General features: G+C 32.9%; 2 protein-coding genes across 2 annotated transcripts in view; one reads left to right on the top strand and one right to left on the bottom strand.

The window, feature by feature from the left end:
* Window positions 1-26810, top strand: part of LOC126735870 (dnaJ homolog subfamily C member 13) — a 97726-nt gene that overhangs the window by 70098 nt on the left and 818 nt on the right. Inside the window, exons 23-27 of the mRNA XM_050439963.1 lie at window positions 889-1110; window positions 6738-7447; window positions 14294-14510; window positions 15320-15505; window positions 23569-23950. Of these exons, the coding sequence (XP_050295920.1) occupies window positions 889-1110; window positions 6738-7447; window positions 14294-14510; window positions 15320-15505; window positions 23569-23950 (1717 nt within the window). The remainder of the gene's footprint in view (window positions 1-888; window positions 1111-6737; window positions 7448-14293; window positions 14511-15319; window positions 15506-23568; window positions 23951-26810) is intronic.
* On the bottom strand, window positions 1210-5223 carry LOC126735871 (uncharacterized). Its single transcript, XM_050439964.1, has 2 exons — window positions 5040-5223; window positions 1210-3845 (listed from the first exon to the last, which is right to left on the bottom strand). Exons 1-2 carry the CDS (start codon window positions 5164-5166, stop codon window positions 2707-2709), a joined length of 1266 nt encoding a protein of 421 aa, XP_050295921.1. The 5' UTR covers window positions 5167-5223; the 3' UTR covers window positions 1210-2706.

The raw sequence follows: 26810 nt of genomic DNA, 5'->3' as shown, positions 1-26810 counted from the left end.
TCAAGTAGAAAATACTTTGGGATTTTCCCACATACAACTCTTCTGATGTCACTTTGACAATTGACATTTTTGGCATTTCTCATCTGTCAACGTAATTAATTGGCACCTGATATTTTAATCAGGCTTGCACTGTCTTTAGATATTTTAACCTAAAAATTATCTCTCTTCTGGCATAAAATCTATTATTTAAGAAAATATAGTTTGTCAAAAAAAAATAAATAATAATATCCGAATTTACCGAGTCTTACAGAAATTATTATGAAGTTCGACTCTGGCTTTTGTCACTGTGACAATTGACATTTGATGCATTACTTATCCGTCAATGCCACTGTTTGGTTTCTGACAGACGACAGTGAAATCAGAATTGGACTGCTAGGAGAAATTTTTATCTAAAAATGGTTTATATTTATTTCAATTCAAAAATCCTTAAATTTAAAGATTCTAGTAGAAAACTATTTAATAAGTTTCGAGATTTTTCTTAGTACAACTCTGTTGTTAACAATTTTAGAATTGACGCTTTTGACATTTTTCACTTGTCAATGTCATTAATGAGGCTCTGACAGATGACGTTCTCATCAGACCTTGAGTTATTGGAGATATTTGAACACTAAACCTTTGATACATTGTTATTCTGTCAAAGTCAATTAATTCATAGCTGACAAATGCTAATTAATAATGAGGGCCGGACTGGTTGAAAGTAATTTTAACCTAAAAATTAACTTTTTTAGAAATTCTTCCAAACTTCAACTCTGACTCTTGTCACTTTAATAATTGACATTTAAAGCCTTGCTAATCCGTTAACTGGTGACATTCTTATATAACAAGAGGACTAATGAAATATCACCAATTACTTGTGTAAACCATGATATTTATTCAGCATTTTCTTAGGTACTAAAAACCCTAAATTCCAACTGCGAAACACCCTACTTAATATGGAACAACAGCACCAGAACCGAGCTGGTGGACTTCCTGACTTGCCAAATCGAAAGCAGAGAAGACGTGGACTTTAATCAGGCCGTCGAGTTCAAATTCTCCGCCCATAGCGAGGAGCTGGTGATCGGCGGGGTCTTTATTAAAGTTTACAATGACCAGCCTGCATTCCAAATACAGGTAATTACAAAAAAAAACCTCAATTACTCTTAAGCAGGTAATCCTTATACAATACATATTTTAAAATCCAACTGCTTAAACCAAAAAAAAAAAGCCTAATCTTATCAAATCCGTTTATTAAAAATCATAAAAAGCCAATAAATATATTACAAAATCGACGAACTTAATGCTACACTAATAATCCCCTGTCGCTAATATCCGGCAATGATGTGACCACGTATCTTTAAAGTGGTGATGCTATAAGCGTAACAGAACCCCATTCTTTACTTTTTTACTAATTTACGTTTTTACTAATTCTATAAACTTTTTTTTTCAAAAACTGTATATTGAATCGTTTTGTTGTTATTGTTACTTGGGTTGTCTTGGTTGACGCACATTTTTAGGAACTATATTCAATATCTTTTAGTGAACTTGTTTTCTATATGAATAAGTGACCAATGGATGTTTTACTATTTTGTGTTACTCTAGTGTATGAATTAATAAGTGAGATATAGCTATAGTAAAGAAGTAACGTCTCTAGAACTTAGAATATTTGATGTATTTAAAATATCAATGTTGAAATCACCCACCGCTATGCTTATACCATCTGTTTTTGGCAAATTATTTAGATAGATTTACGTAAGAAGGTACATAAGCCACATTTTTGAGAAAAACGACTTTAAAAGTGATATATCTTTTTCATGTAAAAATAAAACTACCCTTTGTGTTATTAATAAAATACCTTCAAAAATGGTAGTAGGTAACTCTTAGTACAAAATAAATTTTGGAAATTGTTTCAATATAATCGGAAACACTCAAGTTTAAAAATATTATTTAGCACATTTTTGATTATCAGTACTCTTTAAAATTTTCTTACAGTGGCGAACAAATGTGTGGAAACATTTTTAAAATATAAACAAAAAAACAACTACTAAAAAATTCAATTTTTTTTCTGCAAAACTAGCCATAGATATTTCGGGTTGTTATTGATGTTTCTTTTTCTAATTTAGTTTTCCGAGTGCGGCCAAAAATTCTCTATAGGGTTCAAATCGGGTGATCGGGAAGGCCAATCCAATACTCGAATTTTTTCAGATTTTCATCTAATATTTATGTAACTATTAACTTCTGCTAACTTAAATTTTTACACTGTTTTTATACAAATTGGTTATTGGATACCCAAAAAAATTCTTTTTTGAGATTTTTGGACATTTGAGGACCTACATTTATAGCAATAAAAGGCATATGCCACAATTTTGTTTACTTCCCATTATTTTAGATTCAGATAGTCATTCAAGCTCACTATCAGTTGGATAGTAATCTCCGATTGTTATACTCATTTGAACTAAAATGACTTATAGACAAATTGTCTGATCGGTTTGTTGTTGACTCAAAATGTCCAATATATTCTGCGTAAACAACAAAATAATTTGGGTTCTTATTAAATTACTTATGTACCTTGTTATCCCAAGCCTCTCAATTGTACTATAGTTATAAAGCCTGGAATAGAAAAGTTTTTCAGGTTTTGTATAAATCGAGTCTCACTTATTATATTATTAATACTCTCTATAATTATATCAAGTTTATCTAGACAAAAAGCCAATAAATATATTATAAACGCTACAGCAATAATCCCCTATCGCTAATATCCGGCAATGATATGACCACGTATCTCAAAGTGGTGATGCTACAAGCGTAACAGAACCCCATTCTTTGGCTCGTTTTGTCACAATTCAGCCATTTTATTTGACTCGACACGTCATAGCATATTGGCGAATAAGTACCGTTATAAGGGTTGTTAACCCCTATAAGGGCCACCCCCCTTTCGGTCAAAGGATTATAAGCGATTTTATAAAAAATCTCCGGCACCGGTAAAGCCTTTAACGTGGAATTCACAAACAGGTACAACTCCACCGGCTCTCCGGTTTTTTCGTGGGGTAACGTGGTCACACCGTGCACTCCGGTCCAGACTTGTAGATCCACCCCGTGGTTGGCCGCGTAGTCCCTTACGTCAATCTCCACTTGATTCCAATTGAAACCGTTAAAAGTCTGCCATTGTGGCGCGATATTTTGCATAAAAAAGGTGGCGTTTTGCTGTGCAGCGTAAAAATTGTCCGATCTAGCGGTCAAATGACCACGTGCCAAATAGTAGTTGCTGTTATCTTGTATATACTTTGTAGAGGTTTCGTTTAGTCCTAATAAATTGTTTATTGTCGCCCTCTGGTTTCTTCTTAAATAAATGTTTGTTACTGAACCGATTGTATATACTCCTGAGCCCTGAAGCCATGAGGGCCTTGGGGTGCCCAATACCCTTTGGTTAATCGAAGCCGTTTGCTCTATATAAGTCCAATAAGGTATCTGAAGCTCCCATTTGAAGCATATAAGCAGACTGCGTACAAATCTTGCATCGGGAAGCAAAAATCCGACTTCCAACTCTCTGCCATCGCTGGAACAGCTTTGATTGGTGGCCCTAAGGGTCCTGAAAGGGGCAGTAATGCACTCGAGCATATTCCAGTCCATGACTTGCTCATCATTATCGATGACGAATCTGGTGCCATTGATGCATTTTCCCGTTAAAAGTGAGCGGTTTGTTCGGGATGAACCTAGGAGGAGTTCACGTCCGGGGCATACGAAATCCACCGGTTGATTTGCGGTGAATTTAAGGGTCTTTTCCGGCCATGTTGGATAGAGGAATTTGGTGGTGCCGGAGTGGAGGATTAGAGGGTGTAGGTCGACTTCGAACGGGTCGATTTCGCAACCTGAAATGAATTGTTTGGGTTAGAAGTGCGTGGGGAAGTAAGAAAGTTGAGTTTGTTTGACCTTAGAATAGATGAAGTTCGAATTTAAATAAATCAATAAAGATTTTATACGAAGATGTCGAAAATTTTTTGAAACATGATTTTTTTGCTTAAACAGGTTAAAATTAAAAAGAAATCTCATTTCTATTCATATATTCATTAGCGTTTTTTACTTAAATTCTTAGGTATTTAATTTTTTAAAAAAATGCAAAACAACCCAAACTGACTTGAAGTGAATTAATTTGAAAACTAATTTTTTTCTATCGTCTTAAAGAATTTTGGAATTTTTCCAAATTTTTAGGACTTTTAAGTAAATTTTTCTTTATTCCTATCAGTTGAAATTCTTGGAAATTTCTATGGCACAATTAAGGAAAGTCTGGAAAATTACTTATTTGAATCCACTGGAAAAAGAATTTTTTTCTAACATCTTGACCAATTTTTCAACTCTTTGAATTCAATTTTTCTTTATTCCATACAGCTGAAATCCATTTTAGACTTAAGGAACGCCTGGAAAATGAATTTAAGTGAACAAACTGGAAAACAATTTTTTTGTATATTTCTCCAGTTTTCCAAGACTTTAAATTCAATTTTCTTTATTCCAGGCAGTTGAAATCTTAAAAAAAAATATCTTACAGGTTCAAGAAAAACCTTGAAAATAACCGATTTGATTGATGGTGGATTATTTTTAAAATAGGCTTTATTATTTAATTATTTTATAATTTAAAAAAATTACAGGTCTCTAAAATGGATTTTTTTTGCTTAGAATACAAATAAAAATAAAATTGATTATTATCTATATCATATAAATTAGAATCAATAAACTTAAATAGAATTAAGAAAAAAATACAAAATAATTTTTTAATATTAGTTGGTTTAAATGTGTTTTACATTTCTTACATTTTTCTAGAACTTGGAAATTAATTCAATTTTATTCCAGATAGTTGAAATCTTTAAAAAAAATTCTTTTCTAGACTGAAGGAAACCCTGGAAAATTAATTTAAGTGAATTAATTGAAAAACTAGTTTTTTCAATTGAATTTTTCCTTATTACAGGCAGTTGGAGTCCTAAAAAAAATCCATTTTAGACTTAGAGAAAACCTAGAAAATGACTTATTTGACTGAAATTAGATTATTTAAAAAACAGGTTTTTTTGTACCTAAACCATCATCATGCAATCCATCCTCTCCATATTGCATTACTAGTAAAACTACACACACCACCAGGGCACTGACCAATACCGTAGCCGCAACAATTAAAAGAATTTTATTCAATTTTGACACCATTTTTACCGATTTACTACACACAACACTGACTGACCCAATAATAACATAATTTATTATGAATTAATAATAATCATTATCTGGGCTTAAAAGTAGGATAATTTACCTTGGGGCAATTAAGTAATAAAATCACGATTTACTTTGTTAGGACTTTGGAATTTACCTCGGGTGTTGAATAATCCTTATAAAGTAAATAAATGATTATCTTTGTATACTTATATATTGTTGTTGTTGTATAGTAAATTGTACAGAGGCCTTGGTTTTTTTTTGGCTCCTTAAATACTCACTATAAGATCAAATTTATTTGGTTTTGAAATTCTTTTATTTACCAACTGCCTGGACGAAAAAAAAATAAGTTTTTTAAACACTTTTTATATATAGTATTTATTCCATAAATGTGGAATAATTTTCCTATATAAGGCAGTCCTCGTTATATATCTCTATGATATTCATTTTTTTTTCTAAATTAAATATTCATAATTGTCCATATAGAACTTCCATCTACAGTGCTTGTCCAGGATTTTTTGTTTATAAGAACTGTTCAGTGATCTAGAGAAATCTAGAGTTTCGCCCCATTAAGATTACTTATATTGAAGGACTTGGAATAATCTTTCAAGTATTCTTAAACGAACTCTTGACAATTTAATATAACCTACCTGAGAGTGTTCTTTTTTTTGAAAAATAACTGTCCAGAATATTCCATAGTGATAGAATAGATTCCAGAATATTTCCATTTTGAGGGCTTGGAATAAGTAATCCCCTGAGAGAAATTTGTAGAAAAATTCTACACAAATGCCAATTAGAAGTTTACTTGTTTTAACTAGTAATCCAGAATATTTGACAAATTTCTTACAGGGGTTTCAGTTAGTTTTAGAGCCTGGACTAATTTTCCTGGAGGATTTCTATCCTTAGTCTAAGTATTTCTAGGAGTAATATTCCAGAGATTAAGTTTTTATTTTTTATATATCCGTATCTCAGTTTAATAATTAGAAGAGTAATGGGACAAAGTGATGTTTTTCTAGTACAATTAGACAAACCAAGCCAGAAAAACACTATTTTCAGGCGATCCAAACACTACTTTAGAAATGCAGCGTTGATATAGGAAATGGGTGGAAAGCTGGGTTGTCATTTATATATCATTATCTCAGTTTAAGAATTAGAAGAGTATTGGAACAAAGTGATGTTCTTCTGGTATAATTAGCCAAAGAAAGCCAGAAAAACACTATTTCCAGGCGATCCAAACACTACTAAAGAAATGAAACGATGATATAAAAAATGGGTGGAAAAGCTGGATTCTCATTTATATATCCTGATCCTACCACACTATTTTTTTAAATATTTGATTGTGTACGATATTTTTCTGATTATTTTTGTCCCAAGGATATATATTCATTATTCCTTTTAGGGTAATGCAAATACTTATACTTACGGCAACATATAGTGAAAATAAAAAACATTATTTACAACATCTGCACCTTGAAACATTGAATATTATTAATTTTCTCCTTATTATATAGCAAAGTCTCTTTGAGAATAATGCACGAACATTTCCATTTAATTTATCTCTCTTTCAGAACCCCAAAAACTTAGTGGTGGACCTAATAACCTTCCTGCACGGCCAATCGGAATTCCTCCTCAATCTAGCCAACGTCGCCTACTCAGTATCCAAGGACAAAAAGCTCAACCATGCCCATATGGCGTTAAAAGCGTTAGCCCACGCCATCCGAAACCACCCCGGCGTAGAACTGCAAACGATCGGCCACTTCAAACTCCTGTTCAACCTCCTTATAGTCAACCATCCTCCCATCCAATCGGAAACCCTAAACGTGATCTCGGTAGTAACAAGAAACCACGAGTGTATCAACGATATCGCGTCCAGTGAAGTGCTCGGTTACCTTTTGCTCGCCCTTTACTCCTTGAGGGAACAAACCCAACAGATATTGGATATTTTATCGGCCCTAATGACCAATACTAAGTTGGTGCGCGAGGCTCTTGGCAAAGGAGCGATTTTATATCTGCTGCATTTGTTCTGTAACTCGACGAATCCACAACAGAGGCTCGCAGCCGCTGAACTGATCGCCCGCATGACTTTGGACAAACTAATCGGTCCCAAAGTGAAAATCGCGACCGAAATGTTTTTGCCCGCGATATTCTTGGACGCGATGCGTGACAGTCCGGAAACGTCGCTCAGCATGTTGGAGTCGAGCCATGAGCATCCCGAGCTAATTTGGAACGAGGAGGTGAAGGTGCGAGTGTGCGAGATCGTCACCAGGTTGACCGACGAGTGAGTATTGTGAGGATTTCAATTTAACGTCAATATTATTTAAGGGCAAACCTTGTTGTTAGAGAATTAGTAAGGTCTATTTTGGGGTCGTAAAGTATAAGTCACTTGGTAGGATTTCAATGTGATTTTGAACACTTTGTTTAAGATTGGTTGGGGAAGTCCGTAGGATGCTCGGAAATATTCAATTAAAGCAATGACAGCTTAGCATGTATATAAAAATGGCTTTAAACGCCTGGAAAAAAGAATAAATTATTCTTCTAAGGCACTTGGAGTAAAACCCGAAATAAACAACAATAGTAGCTAGATGTGAGAGTTTTACTGTTTGCACTAGGATATTAGAGAACTTTTCATGTTGTCTTTTTTTTTGGTACATTAATTTCAAATACAAGTAAGTTTTTTTTTTCCATTTCCATTGAAATTTTAAGGGATTTGTATAGGTTTGTTGGAGCAGTCTATAGGATATAAAAAGTTCAATAAACCAACGACAGCGTTCAATGCATTAAAAAAGTGCCTGGAAGAAACAAGAAATTATTTTTCCACGCAGTTGAGTAAAGTCTGGAGAAAAAAATTATGAAATTCTAAGGGTATACGTTTGTTCTATCAGTCTGCATCAATTATTTCGATGTGACTTGTGATCCTTTTTGGCTTTTGACCGTTCTATATTGCTAAACCAACTTCATTTTTTAGAAATTCCATTTAACATGACGGTAGATATAATTATTGGATTTAAAAACAAAAATAGCTGTGACACGTTTGGACTAAACGGAAAACTGAGCAAAACAGTTAAAAAACGTTAAAATAATACTCCTAATGGAACGAATACATTTATGCTTTGCACAAAGTATATTCAATCTTCAAAATAAACTATAATTTATCCTATATTTAAGAAGGGAGGCATAAATCATCCTGAAAACTATAGACGTATTTCCTGGCAAAGATTTAATTAGAGACCACAGTAAAGTGTTTTAGTTATTGTGGTTCCGCAAGGATCAGTCTTGGGGCCCTCACTTTTTCTCCTTGATATTATTGACCTCGCAGCAGTAGACCATAAAGCCAAATATACAGGGTGATTCATTAATATTGCACGAAAATGAAATGCCGGTTTTTTTGGGTTAAATTATGACGAAAAGTTCCTATAAACATATGTCCGAATGTGCTTCGTTTCCGAGATACAGGGTGTTCAAATTTTCTTAAAAAATCGATTTTTTATTAATATCTAAGAAATGCCTTTGCTGTTTGCAATGTCATTCACACCATTTCTGGATATCTTAATGATGTATCTTTTTGACATATGACAGTTGATTTGTTATTCCAGGGACGTGCCCACGGGGTAAGCGGGTTAGGTTTTTTGTACAAAAAATAGCACCTAGTAGATTTTTTGAACCTCCTGTACATTTTTTGGATGACGCAACTAAAGATGGAATTGTTTCAACTCTTGGGTGTTTTTCGTATCTCCCTCCGTTTTCGATAAAAAAATTAAGAATTGCTTTTTTGCATCCCTCTGTAAAAATACAAGTAAATGCTTTTAAATCACGCGAAAGCAAAGAAATAATTTTCTTCCTAAAATGTAATACTTACCTATTCATAGTGTCGAATATCAAGTACAGCATTAACAACTGCTGATCTAAAAAATACTGCGGAATGTTGAAATTGTAAATACGTATTAAACAAAATTTAGTAAATACTATTATCGTTTTAGTTTTTGTCGCATTCTTTTCGTTGTTTTGAAAATGCAATAAATAAAATACCAGTTCATTTAACATTACTAGGTGTGGCTCAGTGATAAGGTGTTGTTTTTTTCCTGTCAAGTAGACAATTTCCTAATTTTTGTCTAAAATGGAGTACACTTATAGTGAAATGTGCGATATGCACTTTGTGTATGGTCTTGCTAATGGTAATTCACAAGCAGCGAGGCGTATTTACGCGGACAAATACCCTAACCGAGTACTTCCTCATAGTCAAATGTTTACTCGCCTCCATCAACGTCTCAGAGAAAGTGGAAGTTTTAAAAAACTTACAGTCGACAATGGACGACCCCGCACAGTTGCAACCGCAGAAGCTGAAGAAGCAGTGCTCCACGAAATCGAGGATAATCCTTCAACGAGTACAAGACAGATTGCTGCCACTTTAAACATTAGTCAGCCAACAGTGTTTAGAATACTGAAAAATCAGCTTTTGTACCCGTATCACATCCAGCGGGTACAAGCACTTTTGCCAGACGACTATCCTCATAGAGTGGCTTTCTGTCGATGGTTACAACAAAACATTGTAGAGAATCCTCCTTTTTTATCAAAAATACTTTTCACGGACGAAGCTAATTTCTCCAGGAATTCGATAATGAATTTCCATAATAATCACATTTGGGCAGATGAAAATCCACATGGAATAAGTGAAAGTCGCCATCAACACCAATTTTCACTGAATGTTTGGGTTGGAATCATTGAAGACCACTTAATTGGTCCTTTCTTTTTGCAACAAAGGTTAAGTGGAGAAGTGTATCGGCGTTTTCTTCAAGAGGAGTTGCCAACACTATTAGAAAACGTCCCGCTTGACTTAAGGTACCAAATGTTTTTCATGCATGATGGCGCTCCGGCGCATTTCAGCTTAATTGCTCGACAGTATTTAGATAGAGTATATCCCAATCGTTGGATAGGTCGTGGAGGTATACAACCCTGGCCTGCGCGATCTCCCGATCTAAATCCAATAGACTTTTTCCTCTGGGGCCACCTCAAGCAATTAGTTTATACCACCCCCATCGAAAATGTTGAAGAATTAAGAAATCGTATTATTGCAAATTGCGATATTATTCGAAACACGCCAGGGATCTTTGAACGTGTTCGCCAGTCAATGCGTCGCAGGACAGACGCATGCATTGCAGTTGGAGGAACTCATTTTGAACAACTCTTATAGCGTACGTTTCTTAGTCCATAGCTTTTCATTACCTTCATCAATTTACTAATGTTTATTCTAAGAATTTAATTAATGTACCTAAGTTTAATTAAAACTATTTTTCAACAGGTAGTACAGTTAATGTCATGTCAAAATTCCAAATTACCGTATTTACTATTCTTCACCCTGTAAATCGATAAGTAGGCATTTTATTATGTTTATTCAAGTTTTTTCAAACGTTTGCATTAAACTAATTTTTTTATCGAAAACGGAGGGAGATACGAAAAACACCCAAGAGTTGAAACAATTCCATCTTTAGTTGAGTCATCCAAAAAATGTACAGGAGGTTCAAAAAATCTACTAGGTGCTATTTTTTGTACAAAAAACCTAACCCGCTTACCCCGTGGGCACGTCCCTGGAATAACAAATCAACTGTCATATGTCAAAAAGATACATCATTAAGATATCCAGAAATGGTGTGAATGACATTGCAAACAGCAAAGGCATTTCTTAGATATTAATAAAAAATCGATTTTTTAAGAAAATTTGAACACCCTGTATCTCGGAAACGAAGCACTTTCGGACATATGTTTATAGGAACTTTTCGTCATAATTTAACCCAAAAAAACCGGCATTTCATTTTCGTGCAATATTAATGAATCACCCTGTATACTTTTCGCCGATGACACCACAATATACATAATCTGCATGTCCCAGCCCAGTACATTTTTGAAAATCTCCGGCATATTAAGGAACATATTTAAAACTTACGAACACAACAAGTTACAAACTTTGTGAGAAAAAAATTGAAAATCTTGTGATTGAAAATCCTTGCTACAACATTGAAGAACCTTTTAATTTACCTTAGAATTTTATTTAAAATGGACATGTAATCCTTATAAAATGTGTTAAACTGGCTGCTGTTGGAGTAGTCGGTAGGATACCCAGAAATATCCGGAATAAAGTAATGACAGTCTTAAAGGCATACAAATTTGCTTGTAGTGCCTTAAAGAAATAAGAAATTATTCTTCCAGAGAGTTGAGTAAAATCTGGAGTAAATAAAAATTATGCAAGAATAAAGCAATGACAGACTTGAGGACATAAAAATTGTGTTGAAGTGCCTGGAAAACTCTTCCAGGCACTTGAGTTAAATCTGGGGTAAAAAGGAATGAAATTATAAAAAAACTGTTCGATTTTTATTTCTTATTTTTCAGCATGTTTTTGAGGTGTTGCCTTAAAGTTATATTTTCCTCTTTTAGTTTTGTTTTTCTGATAATATTTTTTTTTATATTGTTTTTTAGAGAAAAGTTAAATGATAACCCTTTCAGTCACTTTAAGCGAATTTTTATGCTCTAGAGCCTGTCGCTGCTTTATTCCGGTTATTTCCAGGTATAATACAGACTGATACAACAAACGTATATAAATCCTTTTAAATTTTTTTACTCCAGATGTTACTCAACTGCTTGGAAAAATAATTTTTTGTTCCTTCCAGATCATTGCTTTAAAAAGTTTCATTGTGATTCTTAAAATGTTCAATAAAATTTTTAGAATTTTAATAACTCTCATGGCAGTGTGTAGAGATTTTATTAAAACTTTTTCAAGTTTTTTGAAAACTTAATGAATTGAATGAATTATTGAATGAATTCATTGGTTTTCCAATTTCCAATTCCAGACCATTTCTCCATTCACCTCCTCGTCCCTTGAAAACCGGATACTCTCCATGGACATCAATGGACATCAATCAATGCTTTATTACTCGTATCTTAAAATTTAAAATTTTGTCGATAAAGCTATTATTTAAATAAAAAATATAACAAAAAATACAAAAAACTTCACAATTTTATAAATTGTTTGAGGTCACATTTCCTTAAAATATATATACATTCACTTGTATACAAAGTCGGCAAAAAAGCAGGCACCTGTTTACAAATACATTATTAGCAAACTACTAATTTGCTTACATAACAACATAAACAAATTAACCAGTGTCTAGGAAGAGCGTGCTTAAAATTACATAACATTAATTATTAAAAAAAGTCGTTTACTGTGTATAAGGCTCTCTCCAGTAAGTATGATTTCAGAGCTTTCTGAAATTTGGTAAAAGTTGTTATTGATTTGATTTCAAATGGGAGATGATTGTGCATTTTTTTTTGCATTGTAAAGAATGGATCGTTTAACTCGTTCTGATCGTGGGGTTGGTAGATAAAGATCGAACTCTGCGTTTCTAAGAGGATAATTGTAAGATGGCCTTTCTGGCATATCTGATAAGTGCTTGCGGATTAGGCAGACGGATTCAAATATAAATAAGGAAGGAAGAGTTAGTATTTTAAATTTTTTTAAATATTCCTGGCAGTGAGTTCTGTAATTTAGTCTTAATGAATAGCGTATAGCTCTCTTTTGTAGCTTAAATATGCGCTCAAATTGAGTCGCACCACACGAACCCCAAAACGGAAGGGCATATCGGAGGTGCGACTCAAATAGGGCATAATAAACTGTTATAGCCGTTGCCAAACTTAGGTCCCTGGATACTGATCTCAGAGCAAAACATGCAGAACTTAATTTTTTGGATAAGGAATCGATGTGCATATCCCATTTTAAAGTGTTGTCTACCATCGGTCCCAAGAACTTTACGGAATCAACGACCTCCATTCTGTTGTTAATAATTACAAAAGGTTGCAACGCACCGCTAAATGATAATACTTTAGTTTTTGAGACGTTAAGGCATAAGAGATTTGAATCGCACCACGATTTAATGGTGACTAGGTCACGAGATATGGTTCTACGAAGAGCCACCATATTAAAGTTGCTCCAAGGAAAACTAGTATCGTCCGCAAAGAGACAAATTTTACCATTTATGTCCAGATCTTCAGGGTAAAGTGAAACGGATGGGGATCTTAAGGCACCAACTCGGGTTAATATGACGGTCCAAAACGTTTTATCAATATGGAAGAGAAAAACCCTTTCTGGTTCAAAACCCGGAATAAAAAATAATGAAATTTTGAAGAATACACTTAAATTTTTTTAAAGCAATCAATAGCATTGCCTGGAAATTAAACATACATATTTGATTATTTCATTTAATTATTCTTTTTAGAAAACAGTAAACAACTAATAGGGATCGTACAACATTACATGAATTAGTAAAGAATACTAATTAATTTAAATTACTCTGACATTATAATTATATAAGTTACATAATTAAATTCCATAGCATATATAGGCAAATACACAGTATACATATTTATAACAAACCTTTAACTGTTTGAATGAATCTTGAGTAAAGCCAACTCAGATCAATTTGGTTTGCAACCTTATTCAATACTGAACAGATTCCATACACTAGGAGGAGGAAAAAATTGCTCTGCCTAGTAGAAATTCTTTGTATATTAAAATTAATTTTGCCCAACATAGAGAAACACACAGAGACATTACCTGTATAATAATTATCGGCCTTGTAGCCTTTGACAGTGAAATCTTTGTAGCGATTCTTCACTGATTGACCCTTTTGGGGAATAAACTACGTCCTCTTTAAATGCTTTCTTCAAATATTTTCTCTGCACATCATATTATCTCTGAAACATTGTTGACCAAACAACAGAGTTAAACTCTAGTCTTCCCCCAACCAAAGAGTTAAACAGAGCCATAAGAGCGTTGACATAGTTAAAAGATTTACAGTTTGCAGGTTACAGTTGTGTACCATTAAAGCAATGACATCCTTCAATGCATATAAAATTTCTTGGAATGCCTGGAAGGAATAAGAAAGTATGCTTTCAGGCAGTTAAATAAAAACCGTAATAAAAAATAAGGAATTTGTATAAGTTTTGGTGGAGCAGTCGGTAGGATAAAAAACAACAACTTCTTTCAAGGCATAAAAACTTGGTTTGTATAGCCTAGCACTTCACTAAACCCTTAAATAAGTAAAGAAAGTTTATTTTAATACTTTTACATTTTTTTTAGGCATTACCGAGAGCAATACTCCACCCCGTCGTTGCAATGGCGAAAACCCGAAAGTAACGGCCTGAAAAACTTGGTGGCGCCCAACGAGGTCATCATCGGCGGCGTCTACGTGCGTCTTTTCATCGAAAATCCCGCCTGGACCCTCAGGAAACCCAAAGAATTCCTATCGGAACTTTTGGAGACTTGCGTGGACAATATGTCCAAAGATACACCAAACGTAAATCAACATTACAAAATGTATAGGGTGTCCCGAAAGTAAATGGGACGTGGAACAACAGTAGATTCCTTACGTCATGTAATAATGTGATTGAGATCAACTTTAATAGTTACTAAAATACAAGGTGTCAAAGTATTATTTGATTTATAGCGTTTCTTTCTCATAGGTCCTGAACCAAATGACATACTGACATGAAATTTAGAACATACGAGTCTCTTAAAAAGAAAAATCAAATTTCGTATACAGATTTCGTGTTTTCGGTAGAGGGCGCTCGTTGCGTTAGTTTTTACTTTTTTAAATCCCTGGACTTTTTTGCAGCTCCGTATATTAGTTTGAAAAGTAACAACTTAATTTCTTTAAAAAAGTAAAAATTAACGCAACGAGCGCCCTCTACCGAAAACACGAAAACTGTATATGGAATTTTATTTTTCTTTTTAAAAGACTCGTATGTTCTAAATTTCATGTCAGTACCTCATTTGGTTCAGGACCTATGAGAAAAAAACGATAAATGAAATAATACTTTGACACCCTGTATTTCAGTTACTATTAAAGTTGACCTCAATCACATTATTTTGACGTAAATTATCTACTGTTATTCTATGTTCTATTACTTTTGGGACACCCTGTATATAAGGAAACTTATGTCAAAAGTCTCTGTAGGAAAAATATGCGGCTGTTGCAAGTTAATAGCCGCACCCGAGATCTGAACCGACCAGGCCGGTATATTAATTTTCGGACGACATACATTTAATTAGTTTTCGAAAACTATTATACCATACCGGGTGTCTTACTAAAGTGATATATTTTAGGAAAAGTTACTGGAGCTATCGACAAACGCCCTTTGCGCCCTATTGCACGCGCAGCCGGCCCTACTCGACATGATTCCCGCCTACGGTCACATTCCGCGCATTTGTTTGCATATGGGTGCGAACATACAACAAACGATGGTTCCTAAGTCCGCCATATTAATTTTGAGAGCTTTATCCATGAGCAACGTAAGGAACCATCCACTTTTTTCTCGTATATATAAAATCGTCACTATTTTAGTAAATATCAATTTAGAAATTACGCTCAATTGTTGAAAAGAAGTAGAAAATCGACTTTTTCACGTATTTAGAAGAAATATGAACTTGAATCATTAAAGACCCCTTTCATTATATTTAATTCGATCTTGGTCCAACGATTCATTGACGGTTCAAAAATGGATAATTAAAATCTATGGTAAAAATAAACTGTAGCCAACTGATCGCTTATTTTTTGATAGTCAGCTGTTGGATGTGGGTCAACTGTACTGTACTGATATTAAAAAACTTTAAGAAAAATAAAACAAATATAAACTTAAATAGCTATAATTTAAATACAAGAAACAGAGGTGCGTATCCAACTGTTGCGTTGAAAATACGTGGGCAACGATCGGTGTATTATTATTCTCCAAGATTGTACAATATGATGCGCGATTATATAAAGGATGAAATTCAAAGTATGAAGAAGTTTAAAAAGGAGTTACAAGTATGGATTTTAAGTCATATTTTTAATGATTTAATACACCTTAAATACCTTAAATACACATATGCGATATTTTTTTTTTAAATATTTGATAAAGGGAAAAACTTTAAAATTAAGGACTTCTTTTGTTACCAGAATAGACCTGATTCACCAATTAAGACAATCTTGGATTTTTTTTTGCATGCCAATATTTAGATTTTATGTTACTTTTTTGTTTAAATTTATAGGCTGTTTTGAAGCGTTTATTTTACTTAAGCTTTGTTTACCTATATTTGAGCCGCTCAGGAGCAGAGTGGCCTAAGTGCAAAAAAGGAGTTTTGAGATAATTGACATTAAATTTTTTTATAAAAAGTCAAACGGAAATTTGTATTGTAAAAGATTGCACTTGTATTGTAAAAGTGCCATATTATTAATAATAATAATATGGCACGTAACATTATATTGGAACAAAATAATTTCAAAAAAACATTGTTTTTCTGTAAAAAAAAACCAGTTGGGCCACTCTGCCCTTTAAAATTATTAAAAAAAAAAAAAAAAAAAACAAATTATAGCACTTGAGCCTCAACGTCTTGTTCTTGTGTCGCAATATCTTCATCAACAGCATTCTCACTGGTTGTCAAATTATTATAAAATTCATGGCGATTGGGGGTATATAGCACAGAAGTCCTTGAACGTCTTTATACTTCAATTTTTCGATAGGTCGGCCTCTGGGATACAAAACATCTAACTGGAAGGCATCCTGTCTCATCTGTTGAAGCTCTGTGCGTTTTTTAGTGACATTCACATTGTAGAAAAGAGCGGCATCATTATTAGAATATTTGAAATAAATATTAAAAGGTTCCTCGGATTTAAACTTTAGCCACTGAATTTTTAGCCATTCGACTTTTACATTTTCTTCTCCTTTTTTTGGATTGGTTAAAAGTTTTTCCAAATTCACTGTACTTCTAAAGTCACCACTTGTCATCTTTACTACTTTAAATTTATTGGTCTTTTTGGCACTTAAAATTACTTTAATCCAATCATCTGGCAAAAAAATGTCTTGGAAGTAGCGTTTTTGCTTTTCAATCAGGCCAAAATCTTCGTCACATAGCAAGTAGGAATGGCCGGATACAAGAAATTTGTGATCGATAACTTTTGGACTGAAGTTATCAGAATAAGTCATGTACGCACAAATTGCAGCCATTGTTATGTTTCTATTCTGGCCTCCGCGCTGGTCGCTGTACATAATTAAATTGGTCTTATTTGGGTCACCTAGATTACGAAAACACCGGGTTGTAACAGGATCCGAGCAGAACTAAGGGAATGAGAGCACTTTGAAAATCCGGAAAAAGTCGTTTTCGACGTCCGTTTTTGAGGCCAAAAATGGGCATCAAAAATGCCGTATCTCGGCTATCGTAAAAGCTACGATCTTGCGGATGGTCTCGTTGGATTCAGAATGACGAAACTAAGACAAAACCATTGGAATTTTCCCGATAGCTCTTATAGAAGCCCAGATATCGACCTTCAAAGTTTGGATTTTTTCATTTTTCGGGTATACCCCCCCGTATCGAATTTTTTCACCAAAAGTTGATTTTTTTCGAAATCAAACTTAGTATACCAGCGTCTTATTTGGGTCACCTAGATTACGAAAACACCGGGTTATAACAGGATCCGAGCAGAACTAAGGGAATGAGAGCACTTTGAAAATCCGGAAAAAGTCGTTTTCGACGTCCGTTTTTGAGGCCAAAAATGGGCATCAAAAATGCCGTATCTCGGCTATCGTAAAAGCTACGACTTTGCAGATGGTCTCGTTGGATTCAGAATGACAAAACTAAGACAAAACCGTTGGAATTTTCCCGATAGCTTTTATAGAAGCCGAGTTATCGACCTTCAAAGTTTGGGTTTTTTCATTTTTCGGGTATACCCCCCCGTATCGAATTTTTTCACCAAAAGTTGATTTTTTTCGAAATCAAACTAAGTATACCAGCGTCTTATTTGGGTCACCTAGATCTCGAAAACACCGGGTTATAACAGGATCCGAGCAGAACTAAGGGAATGAGAGCACTTTGAAAATCCGGAAAAAGTCGTTTTCGACGTCCGTTTTTGAGGCCAAAAATGGGCATCAAAAATGCCGTATCTCGGCTATCGTAAAAGCTACGACTTTGCAGATGGTCTCGTTGGATTCAGAATGACAAAACTAAGACAAAACCGTTGGAATTTTCCCGATAGCTCTTATAGAAGCCGAGTTATCGACCTTCAAAGTTTGGGTTTTTTCATTTTTCGGGTATACCCCCCCGTATCGAATTTTTTCACCAAAAGTTGATTTTTTTCGAAATCAAACTAAGTATACCAGCGTCTTATTTGGGTCACCTAGATCTCGAAAACACCGGGTTATAACAGGATCCGAGCAGAACTAAGGGAATGAGAGCACTTTGAAAATCCGGAAAAAGTCGTTTTCGACGTCCGTTTTTGAGGCCAAAAATGGGCATCAAAAATGCCGTATCTCGGCTATCGTAAAAGCTACGACTTTGCAGATGGTCTCGTTGGATTGAGAATGACGAAACTAAGACAAAACCATTGAAATTTTCCCGATAGCTCTTATAGAAGCCCAGATATCGACCTTCAAAGTTTGGGTTTTTTCATTTTTCGGGTATACCCCCCCGTATCGAATTTTTTCACCAAAAATTGATTTTTTTCAAAATCAAACTAAGTATACCAGCGTCTTATTTGGGTCACCTAGATTACGAAAACACCGGGTTATAACAGGATCTGAGCAGAACTAAGGGAATGAGAGCACTTTGAAAATCCGGAAAAAGTCGTTTTCGACGTCCGTTTTTGAGGCCAAAAATGGGCATCAAAAATGCCGTATCTCGGCTATCGTAAAAGCTACGACTTTGCGGATGGTCTCGTTGGATTCAGAATGACGAAACTAAGACAAAACCGTTGGAATTTTCCCGATAGCTCTTATAGAAGCCGAGATATCGACCTTCAAAGTTTGGGATTTTTCATTTTTTGGGTATACCCCCCCGTATCGAATTTTTTCACCAAAAGTTGATTTTTTTCGAAATCAAACTAAGTATACCAGCGTCTTATTTGGGTCACCTAGACTACGAAAACACCGGGTTATAACAGGATCCGAGCAGAACTAAGGGAATGAGAGTACTTTGAAAATCCTGAAAAAGTCGTTTTCGACGTCCGTTTTTGAGGCCAAAAATGGGCATCAAAAATGCCATATCTCGGCTATCGTAAAATCTACGACTTTGCGGATGGTCTCGTTGGATTGAGAATGACGAAACTAAGACAAAACCATTGAAATTTTCCCGATAGCTCTTATAGAAGCCGAGATATCGACCTTCAAAGTTTGGGTTTTTTCATTTTTCGGGTATACCCCCCCGTATCGAATTTTTTCACCAAAAGTTGATTTTTTTCGAAATCAAACTAAGTATACCAGCGTCTTATTTGGGTCACCTAGGTTACGAAAACACCGGGTTATAACAGGATCCGAGCAGAACTAAGGGAATGAGAGCACTTTGAAAATCCGGAAAAAGTCGTTTTCGACGTCCGTTTTTGAGGCCAAAAATGGGCATCAAAAATGCCGTATCTCGGCTATCGTAAAAGCTACGACTTTGCGGATGGTCTCGTTGGATTGAGAATGACGAAACTAAGACAAAACCATTGAAATTTTCCCGATAGCTCTTATAGAAGCCGAGATATCGACCTTCAAAGTTTGGGTTTTTTCATTTTTCGGGTATACCCCCCCGTATCGAATTTTTTCATCAAAAATTGATTTTTTTCGAAATCAAACTAAGTATACCAGCGTCTTATTTGGGTCACCTAGATTACGAAAACACCAGGTTATAACAGGATCCGAGCAGAACTAAGGGAATGAGAGCACTTTGAAAATCCGGAAAAAGTCGTTTTCGACGTCCGTTTTTGAGGCCAAAAATGGGCATCAAAAATGCCGTATCTCGGCTATCGTAAAAGCTACGATCTTGCGGATGGTCTCGTTGGATTCAGTATGACGAAACTAAGACAAAACCGTTGAAATTTTCCCGATAGCTCTTATAGAAGCCGAGATATCGACCTTCAAAGTTTGGGTTTTTTCATTTTTCAGGTATACCCCCCCGTATCGAATTTTTTCACCAAAAATTAATTTTTTTCGAAATCAAACTAAGTATACCAGCGTCTTATTTGAGTCACCTAGATTACGAAAACACCGGGTTATATAAAAGTAATAATAAAAGTAAAGGATAATAAGAAAAAACAAGTGGTTCAGTTTAGTAATAATACGAATTTTTTCTTGTGCAAGTTTTAAAATAAACGTATTATTTATTTATTTAATAATTTACTTGAGGTATAATAGATCTTTTTATATATCCAGGGGCTCAGGTTCTATCTATCGACCACTGATGTTTCTGCTTTTTAATATCGGATCTAAGTTTATTTTTTTATTGAAATTGAAAAGAGCGAAAAACCTGTTATAAAATAAAACAAAATTAAATATGTAAGAGTACTTATAATTTTTGTATTTCTTTAATGCTTCTTAGAACGATTCATAAGACTTTTTTTTATTGACACTTGATAAATTGTTTCAAAAAGTAACAAAGAAAATATAAAGCTTACTTTTTTGCTAGATAAAACCTAATATAATTTAATAACAGAAAATACATGAAGAAAATATAATTTCAATTATCAATTAATTTTAAGAACGCCCTGTTCCTCTGTTAAAGTTGAGGAAGCAGCACACTTTATTATATGGTTATCGTCAAATGCATGTTGTGTAATTATGCATTATATAAGATTTGAGTTCATTATTTTTTTTAATAATTTATATATTACATTTTTATTTGATTAATTTTCGTTAAAAAGTTTAGTTTCTGTTAATAAATATCGTAATGTATTTTGTGATTTAAAAATAGTTTTTATGTTCAATTATATTTATTAGATATTGAAACGAAGAAACGAGTTTAAAGGCCGATGGATAAAATCTCAGCTCGTTGGCATATAAAAAATTGTACTATTATATATACAGGGTGTCCTATTTGCCATGTGTGACTATTGCTATTTCCCAAAACTATAGGAGATCCAAAAACAACCAAAAAGATAAACTTTTTACTGTATTAATAAGTAATTAATTTACAATAAAGAAAAAATCAGATCTGCACTAAGAACAAACTCCTGATGATGGTTATTAATACGTTGAAACGTTAGGAAATATTTGAATGAGATACGTCATTTTAAAGGGATAAAGAACGCTTTCAAAATAAGTTAGGAAAATTTGAATTAATTTTAAAAACTTCTGCAATAATATAAAAGTCTGGAATATATCAAAATAATATTTAAAATGCTAAGAAGTATAAGAAACAATTATATATTAACATTTGGAAATCTCTATAAATAAAAATAAAATTTGATTTTAAAAGCCTGGAATTTGGAATTTCTAGTTGTTTTTTAAATTTTATTCCAGGCACTTAAAGTAAAATTTTTATTTTGTGCAGTAAATTAGAATATAAGAGTCTGAAAAAAAAAGCCTGAAAAGTCATTTGTCTGAACCTTAGGCATTTGAAATATTCTTTAAAATGCCTGAAATAAAACCGGTCATGTGATTTTAAATACTGCATTTAAAATAATTTTTTATTTTACTCCAGTAACTTCGAAATAATTTTTATGCGTTTTAGGCATTTGAAATAATGTTTAAATAAATGCCTGGAACATAAGCAAAAATAAATATGTATGCATATGAGGCTGAAATAATTGAGTCGTTCCTTCCAGGCATTTAAAATAGTGTTTGAGTTCTTTCAGATATTTTTCCGTTTTATTCAAGGAATTATGCTTAAAATACCTGGAATAAAACTGGAAATATGATTCTAAAATGCTGCTGGAGTCGTTTCTTCCAAGCACTTCTGCATTTTATCTCAGGTAATTGAAGTAATTTTTCATTTTATTTCAGGCTCTGTCGTTTTTATTTTATTCCTAGCATTAGATACTTGAGCTAATTTTTTGTGTTATTTCGATGATTTAAAATAAATCTTAGAATTGCTTGAAATAATATAGACCCTGATAATTTACCAACAAAAAATTCCAGATATTTTAAATTCTTGATATTCGTAATATTTGTATGTACTCTAGGCATCTGAAATAAACTTTTGTATTGTCAAAAGGATTTGGAGACATTTTTTGTTTTATTCCAAGCATTTAGGATAATTTTCTTATGCCTCATCAGACATTTAAAATGCCAAAAATAAAATTGAAAATTTTAACACTCTGTTATCATTTGAAGTATACTGGGATAATTTTTTATGGGATTTTAGGAATAATTGGAATAATTTTACAAATTCCTGGAATAATATACAGGTCTGGAATATATCAAAATAATATTAAAAATGCTAAGAAATATAAGAAACAATTATCTACTAGCATTTGGAAATCTCTACGAATAAAAATGGAAATTGATTTTAAAAGCCTGGAATTTGGAATTTGTAGTTGTTTTTTAAATTTTATTCCAGGCACTTAAAGTAAAATTTTCATTTTGTCCAGTAAATTAGGATATAAGAGTCTGAAAAGAAAAACCTGAAAAGTCATTTGTCTGAACCTTAGGCATTTGACTAAAACTCCTAACTAAAAAAATGGAGGAGCGTATTTAAAAAAAAAAAAGTAGATAGCCGTTGACAAGATTCCAAACGTCATAAAAAAAATTAAAGGTGAAGTTTTGTCGAGCACAAAAAATTATAAAACTTTGTAAGTTTCTAAAACCGATAGTTTTCGAAATAATAATTAAAATTAAATTTGGCGTTTTTTATAAATCAGCCTGTAATTCACGAACTAATAAACATTTTGCAACGCTGTAAAGGGATTTAGAATAAGTATAAAAATTGGCAACTTTTTTCTAATTTAACCGCCCTGGTATCTCCTATAGTTTCGGAAATAGCAATAGTCACACATAGCAAATATGACACTTTGTATCGTACTCTTCTTAAATACAATGATTTACTTGAGGTTTAGTGAATCTGCTCTTTTTCTTCAAGTAAATTATTGTATTTAAAAATTATTGGATTACGATTGAATTAAATATAACGAAAAGTATTGTTGCAGATTTAAAAACATATTTCTTCTAAATACTTCTGTCTTATTTAGAATAGGTTGAATTTTCCAATATTCTTCCTATTAGTCTCTATTTTTTTTTTCAATTTTTGGTCAAATCACCGAAAACTCACTAAAAATTGATATATTCGTAGTTTTCTAACGAACAGAGGAATAAATTTCTTCTGTCATTGGATATTTTTAGTCATTTCTTATATTTGCAGAGATTCTGGTTTATTTTCCATGTGATTGAAATCATTTATAGTTTTTGACTAAAATTTCAGTTATTTTCGATGGGTTTCTGAAATTTCCTATGTATTTCTATAGATATTTGAAGTCATGTTTCAACTTTCCCATACTTTTGAAGACTTTTCATTTTGAATTTTATTTCTTCATGCAATTTCCTAAAGCGATATTTACTGAAATAGTCACGTAATACCCGACAAAATAGGTAAAACTAATATACCGTAAACGTGAATGTTAACTTTTAAAGCTTTGTATCGGTGCTATCGCGGAAACGCAATGCATGCGCCCCTTAAAACGTGCGATGCAGGCTCGCAAAGACATGGTGGCGGCGGCCTGCGAAGCCCTAAGTCGCCTTTTCGCCAACAGTCAGGATCAGCTGGTGAAACAGGCGTTGGACGTCGAATTTATTCATTTCCTGTTGAATTTGTTGGAGGAACGACTGGATTTGCTGGATAATCCCTCGATGACGAAGGCGCAGATCGTGAAGGCGTTGAAATCGATGACGTCCAGTTTGTTGTACGGCGATAAGGTGAGCGCCATCTTGGAGAAGAGCGGCGTATGGGCGGAATATAAGGATCAGAAGCACGATTTGTTTATTACCAATACGAACGTGTCCGGATACTTAACTGGTATGTATAGAGTTTTCCAAAGTTTACTGAATAATTTTACTTTTTGAATACTTTATTTAGAGGATGTAAAAAATCAGTTTTTCCAACTACCTACCGGTACTACGGTTCAATTGGCCCAAATAGATATTGACTTATAAACCAGACAACAAAACCCAATAGGCCGACGATTCATAAAATATATTTCTTTTCTTCAAGACACATTTGTGCCTTGGTCATTCACTTATTAAAACTACTGACAAACATTCAAACAAAGTCTGTATATTTCAATATATTAATTAATTATTGAAATATATAGACTTTGATTTAAGTATATCGGAATGTTACTCTTAGTTATACACTGCACTTCTTAAAAAAAGTAGTAATTCCATTATTTATTTCCAAAATTCTACATCAAAACATTAATAGAATACAAAAAATAATTTTAAGTAACTAATTCAAATTCAAAAAGCATTTATTTGTAAATAATCTAGATACAATAATATTATTAAAATATATCCTGCCAAAAAGGACGCATTTAGATTATAAAAAAAAAACCTTACATACTGCACCAGTAAAATGGTGCGTAAGCCAAGTGGCCCTATGAATACTGTTAAATTAATTATATTCAATACCTGCTGACAATATTAAAAAACAAAAAAATATGTACTTAAAGGTTTATAAAAATTGGTGAGTAATAATAATAGTTATTTAATGGAACCAAAACAAGAGCAATGAGAGTCGGGCAAGTAACTAAATACTTGTGTGAGCTTATAACACTAACATTAGAAAGCAAAAATGTCTATATAACAACTTTAAATTCCAACCTTAAATTATGTAGGAACAAATAATTATGAAAAAAAAAATAACCAAAGCTAGTACACAAATCTCATCAAATTCCATAAAACGCTTCCCTAACACGAAACATGGATAATTAAAAAATAAGTGTATATCACCTTAGGAATATACTAAATTTACTATAATTATTATATACATATTTTAAGTCCTTTTTTATTTCCAATTTTAGGAGGAATTAAATTGCAAAACTTTGGCTCAAAGTAATGAATAAAATGACGATTAAGTTGTTTGTAGTTAAGTGGTAAAGACCTATTGTTATGTACATTATTCCTGGTTTCCTATTATTGACAAATTTGTCTCTTTGAAATATCAGTTTTATGTACAAATATTTTCTATTTAAAGTCGACCTATATTACTGATCTCAGTATTATATAAAAATTCAGTTGAGTATAGCTTGTCTTTTGGTAAATTACTTTAAGAATATAATTTTGGACAACTTTTAAAGATTGAAGATTTGGTTTATATGTACCATCCCATATTAATACGACAGCAATGAATTTACCAAAAATTTGTAAATAAGTAGACATAATTTGTTTTTCTCCAAAACGGTTCATTTTATCGATAATGAACAAGAGTACCTTTTTTTTAGCCTAGGGTTCAAGGTATCCACATTTATTTTTCTTAGACTTTAACATACAGGGTGTTAAAAACATACGCATTAAAGTGTACAACCTAGTTCGCCCCTGGTAAAGTAAACAAGGTAAATGCATTTTAAGGATGTCATTTTAAGAGGAACCCTAATAGTGTTCATCACCTAAAATTTTTATTAAATTCTACCGGGTAGTTTAAAAGTAATTTATGAAAATCCAATTTCCAGCAGCGTCCTTTAGGAGGCTGTATCTTCGTAAAGAAGGCCTATAGGAATTTTTTTTATAGGAACGTTCGGTATTATTTATCGATGTTCTACCTGAATCCGAGAGATTTCCCACATGAACCGGGACACCCTGTATATATTAAAAAAAAACAACTTTCGTTTTGAAGAAATCTTGGACAAACATTGAAAATTATCAATTTTTGCCAATTTTTGGGTAAAAATGTTGGAATTTGTTGAAAAAAAATTTTTTGGACAAATGTTCGAAGCCTTCGATTTTTTCCCACTTGTGGAAAATCTGGGAAAATACATAAATTTTCTGTAAAAAAATTCTTAGGACAAATTTTCAAAATTCTCAATTTTTTTCTTAATTTTTTTTGTAAATTTGGGCAAAAAATAAAACCCACGAAATTTTTCCTGGACAAATTCTCAGTTTTTTTCCAATTTTTATGAAGAAAAACGCATAAATTTTTCGTAAAAAAAATCTTATCATAGACAAATTATTAAAATTCTCAACTTTTTGTAATTTAAAGAAAAAAACGCCAAAATTTTCTGAACAAATTTAAAAAAAAATATTTTTTATCCTGCATAATGCACCGACCACAAAGAAAAAATAAAACTTCACTTCTTATATAAGAAGCCTTCAACTGCCTGGACGTAAAAAATAAATATAAAAATACGAAATTTCTTCCAGACATTTTACCCTAGTTTCCCTAAAGAGTGTAATTATCCAGAATAAAATAAAAAATTAACTAGCTGGAAAAACTCGAGAAATAAATAATGCCTCTCTTTCTCAGATTTCCTGGTTTTTTTCTTCTTTGTTATAGAAGCCAAACAAAAAGCTCAAAAAATAAAAGGAGCAATCCCTTAGCAATTGTAAACTTTATAAAGTTAATTTATCCGCAAAACCCGTATTTCTAAGTCTGTTGTTGTTTCGCACTCTTTTTATCTATTTAGTACCTACTTAATATTTATTGTTTCTTTTGGCTTATTTGGAAATAATTTAGAGCAACTTCATGCTAAATAAAGATACATATATATATATATATTAAAAAAAAAAAGAAAGACACACTTTCAAAATTATAAATTTTTTGCAATTTTTGGACAAAAATGTTGGAATTTGTTGAACATTTTTTTTTGCACAAATCTTGGAATCTCTCGATTTTTTCCCCTTTTTTGCATTTTTGGGAAAAAATGATTCACAAACTTTATGTA

This window comes from Anthonomus grandis, chromosome 5 (assembly GCF_022605725.1).
Source record: "Anthonomus grandis grandis chromosome 5, icAntGran1.3, whole genome shotgun sequence".
Lineage (NCBI taxonomy): Eukaryota > Metazoa > Arthropoda > Insecta > Coleoptera > Curculionidae > Anthonomus > Anthonomus grandis.
Note: the sequence above shows the minus strand (reverse complement) of the source record. Positions and strands in the feature narration are given on the sequence as shown.

What these genes read in the sequence shown, in the direction of transcription:
- LOC126735871 (XM_050439964.1), bottom strand. Translation starts at nt 5,166, where the DNA reads ATGGTGTCAAAATTGAATAAAATTCTTTTAATTGTTGCGGCTACGGTA. An exon ending in ATTGCATGATGATGGTTTAG is followed by an intron (nt 3,846 to 5,039) that starts GTACAAAAAAAC and finishes AATTCATTTCAG; the next exon opens with GTTGCGAAATCGACCCGTTC.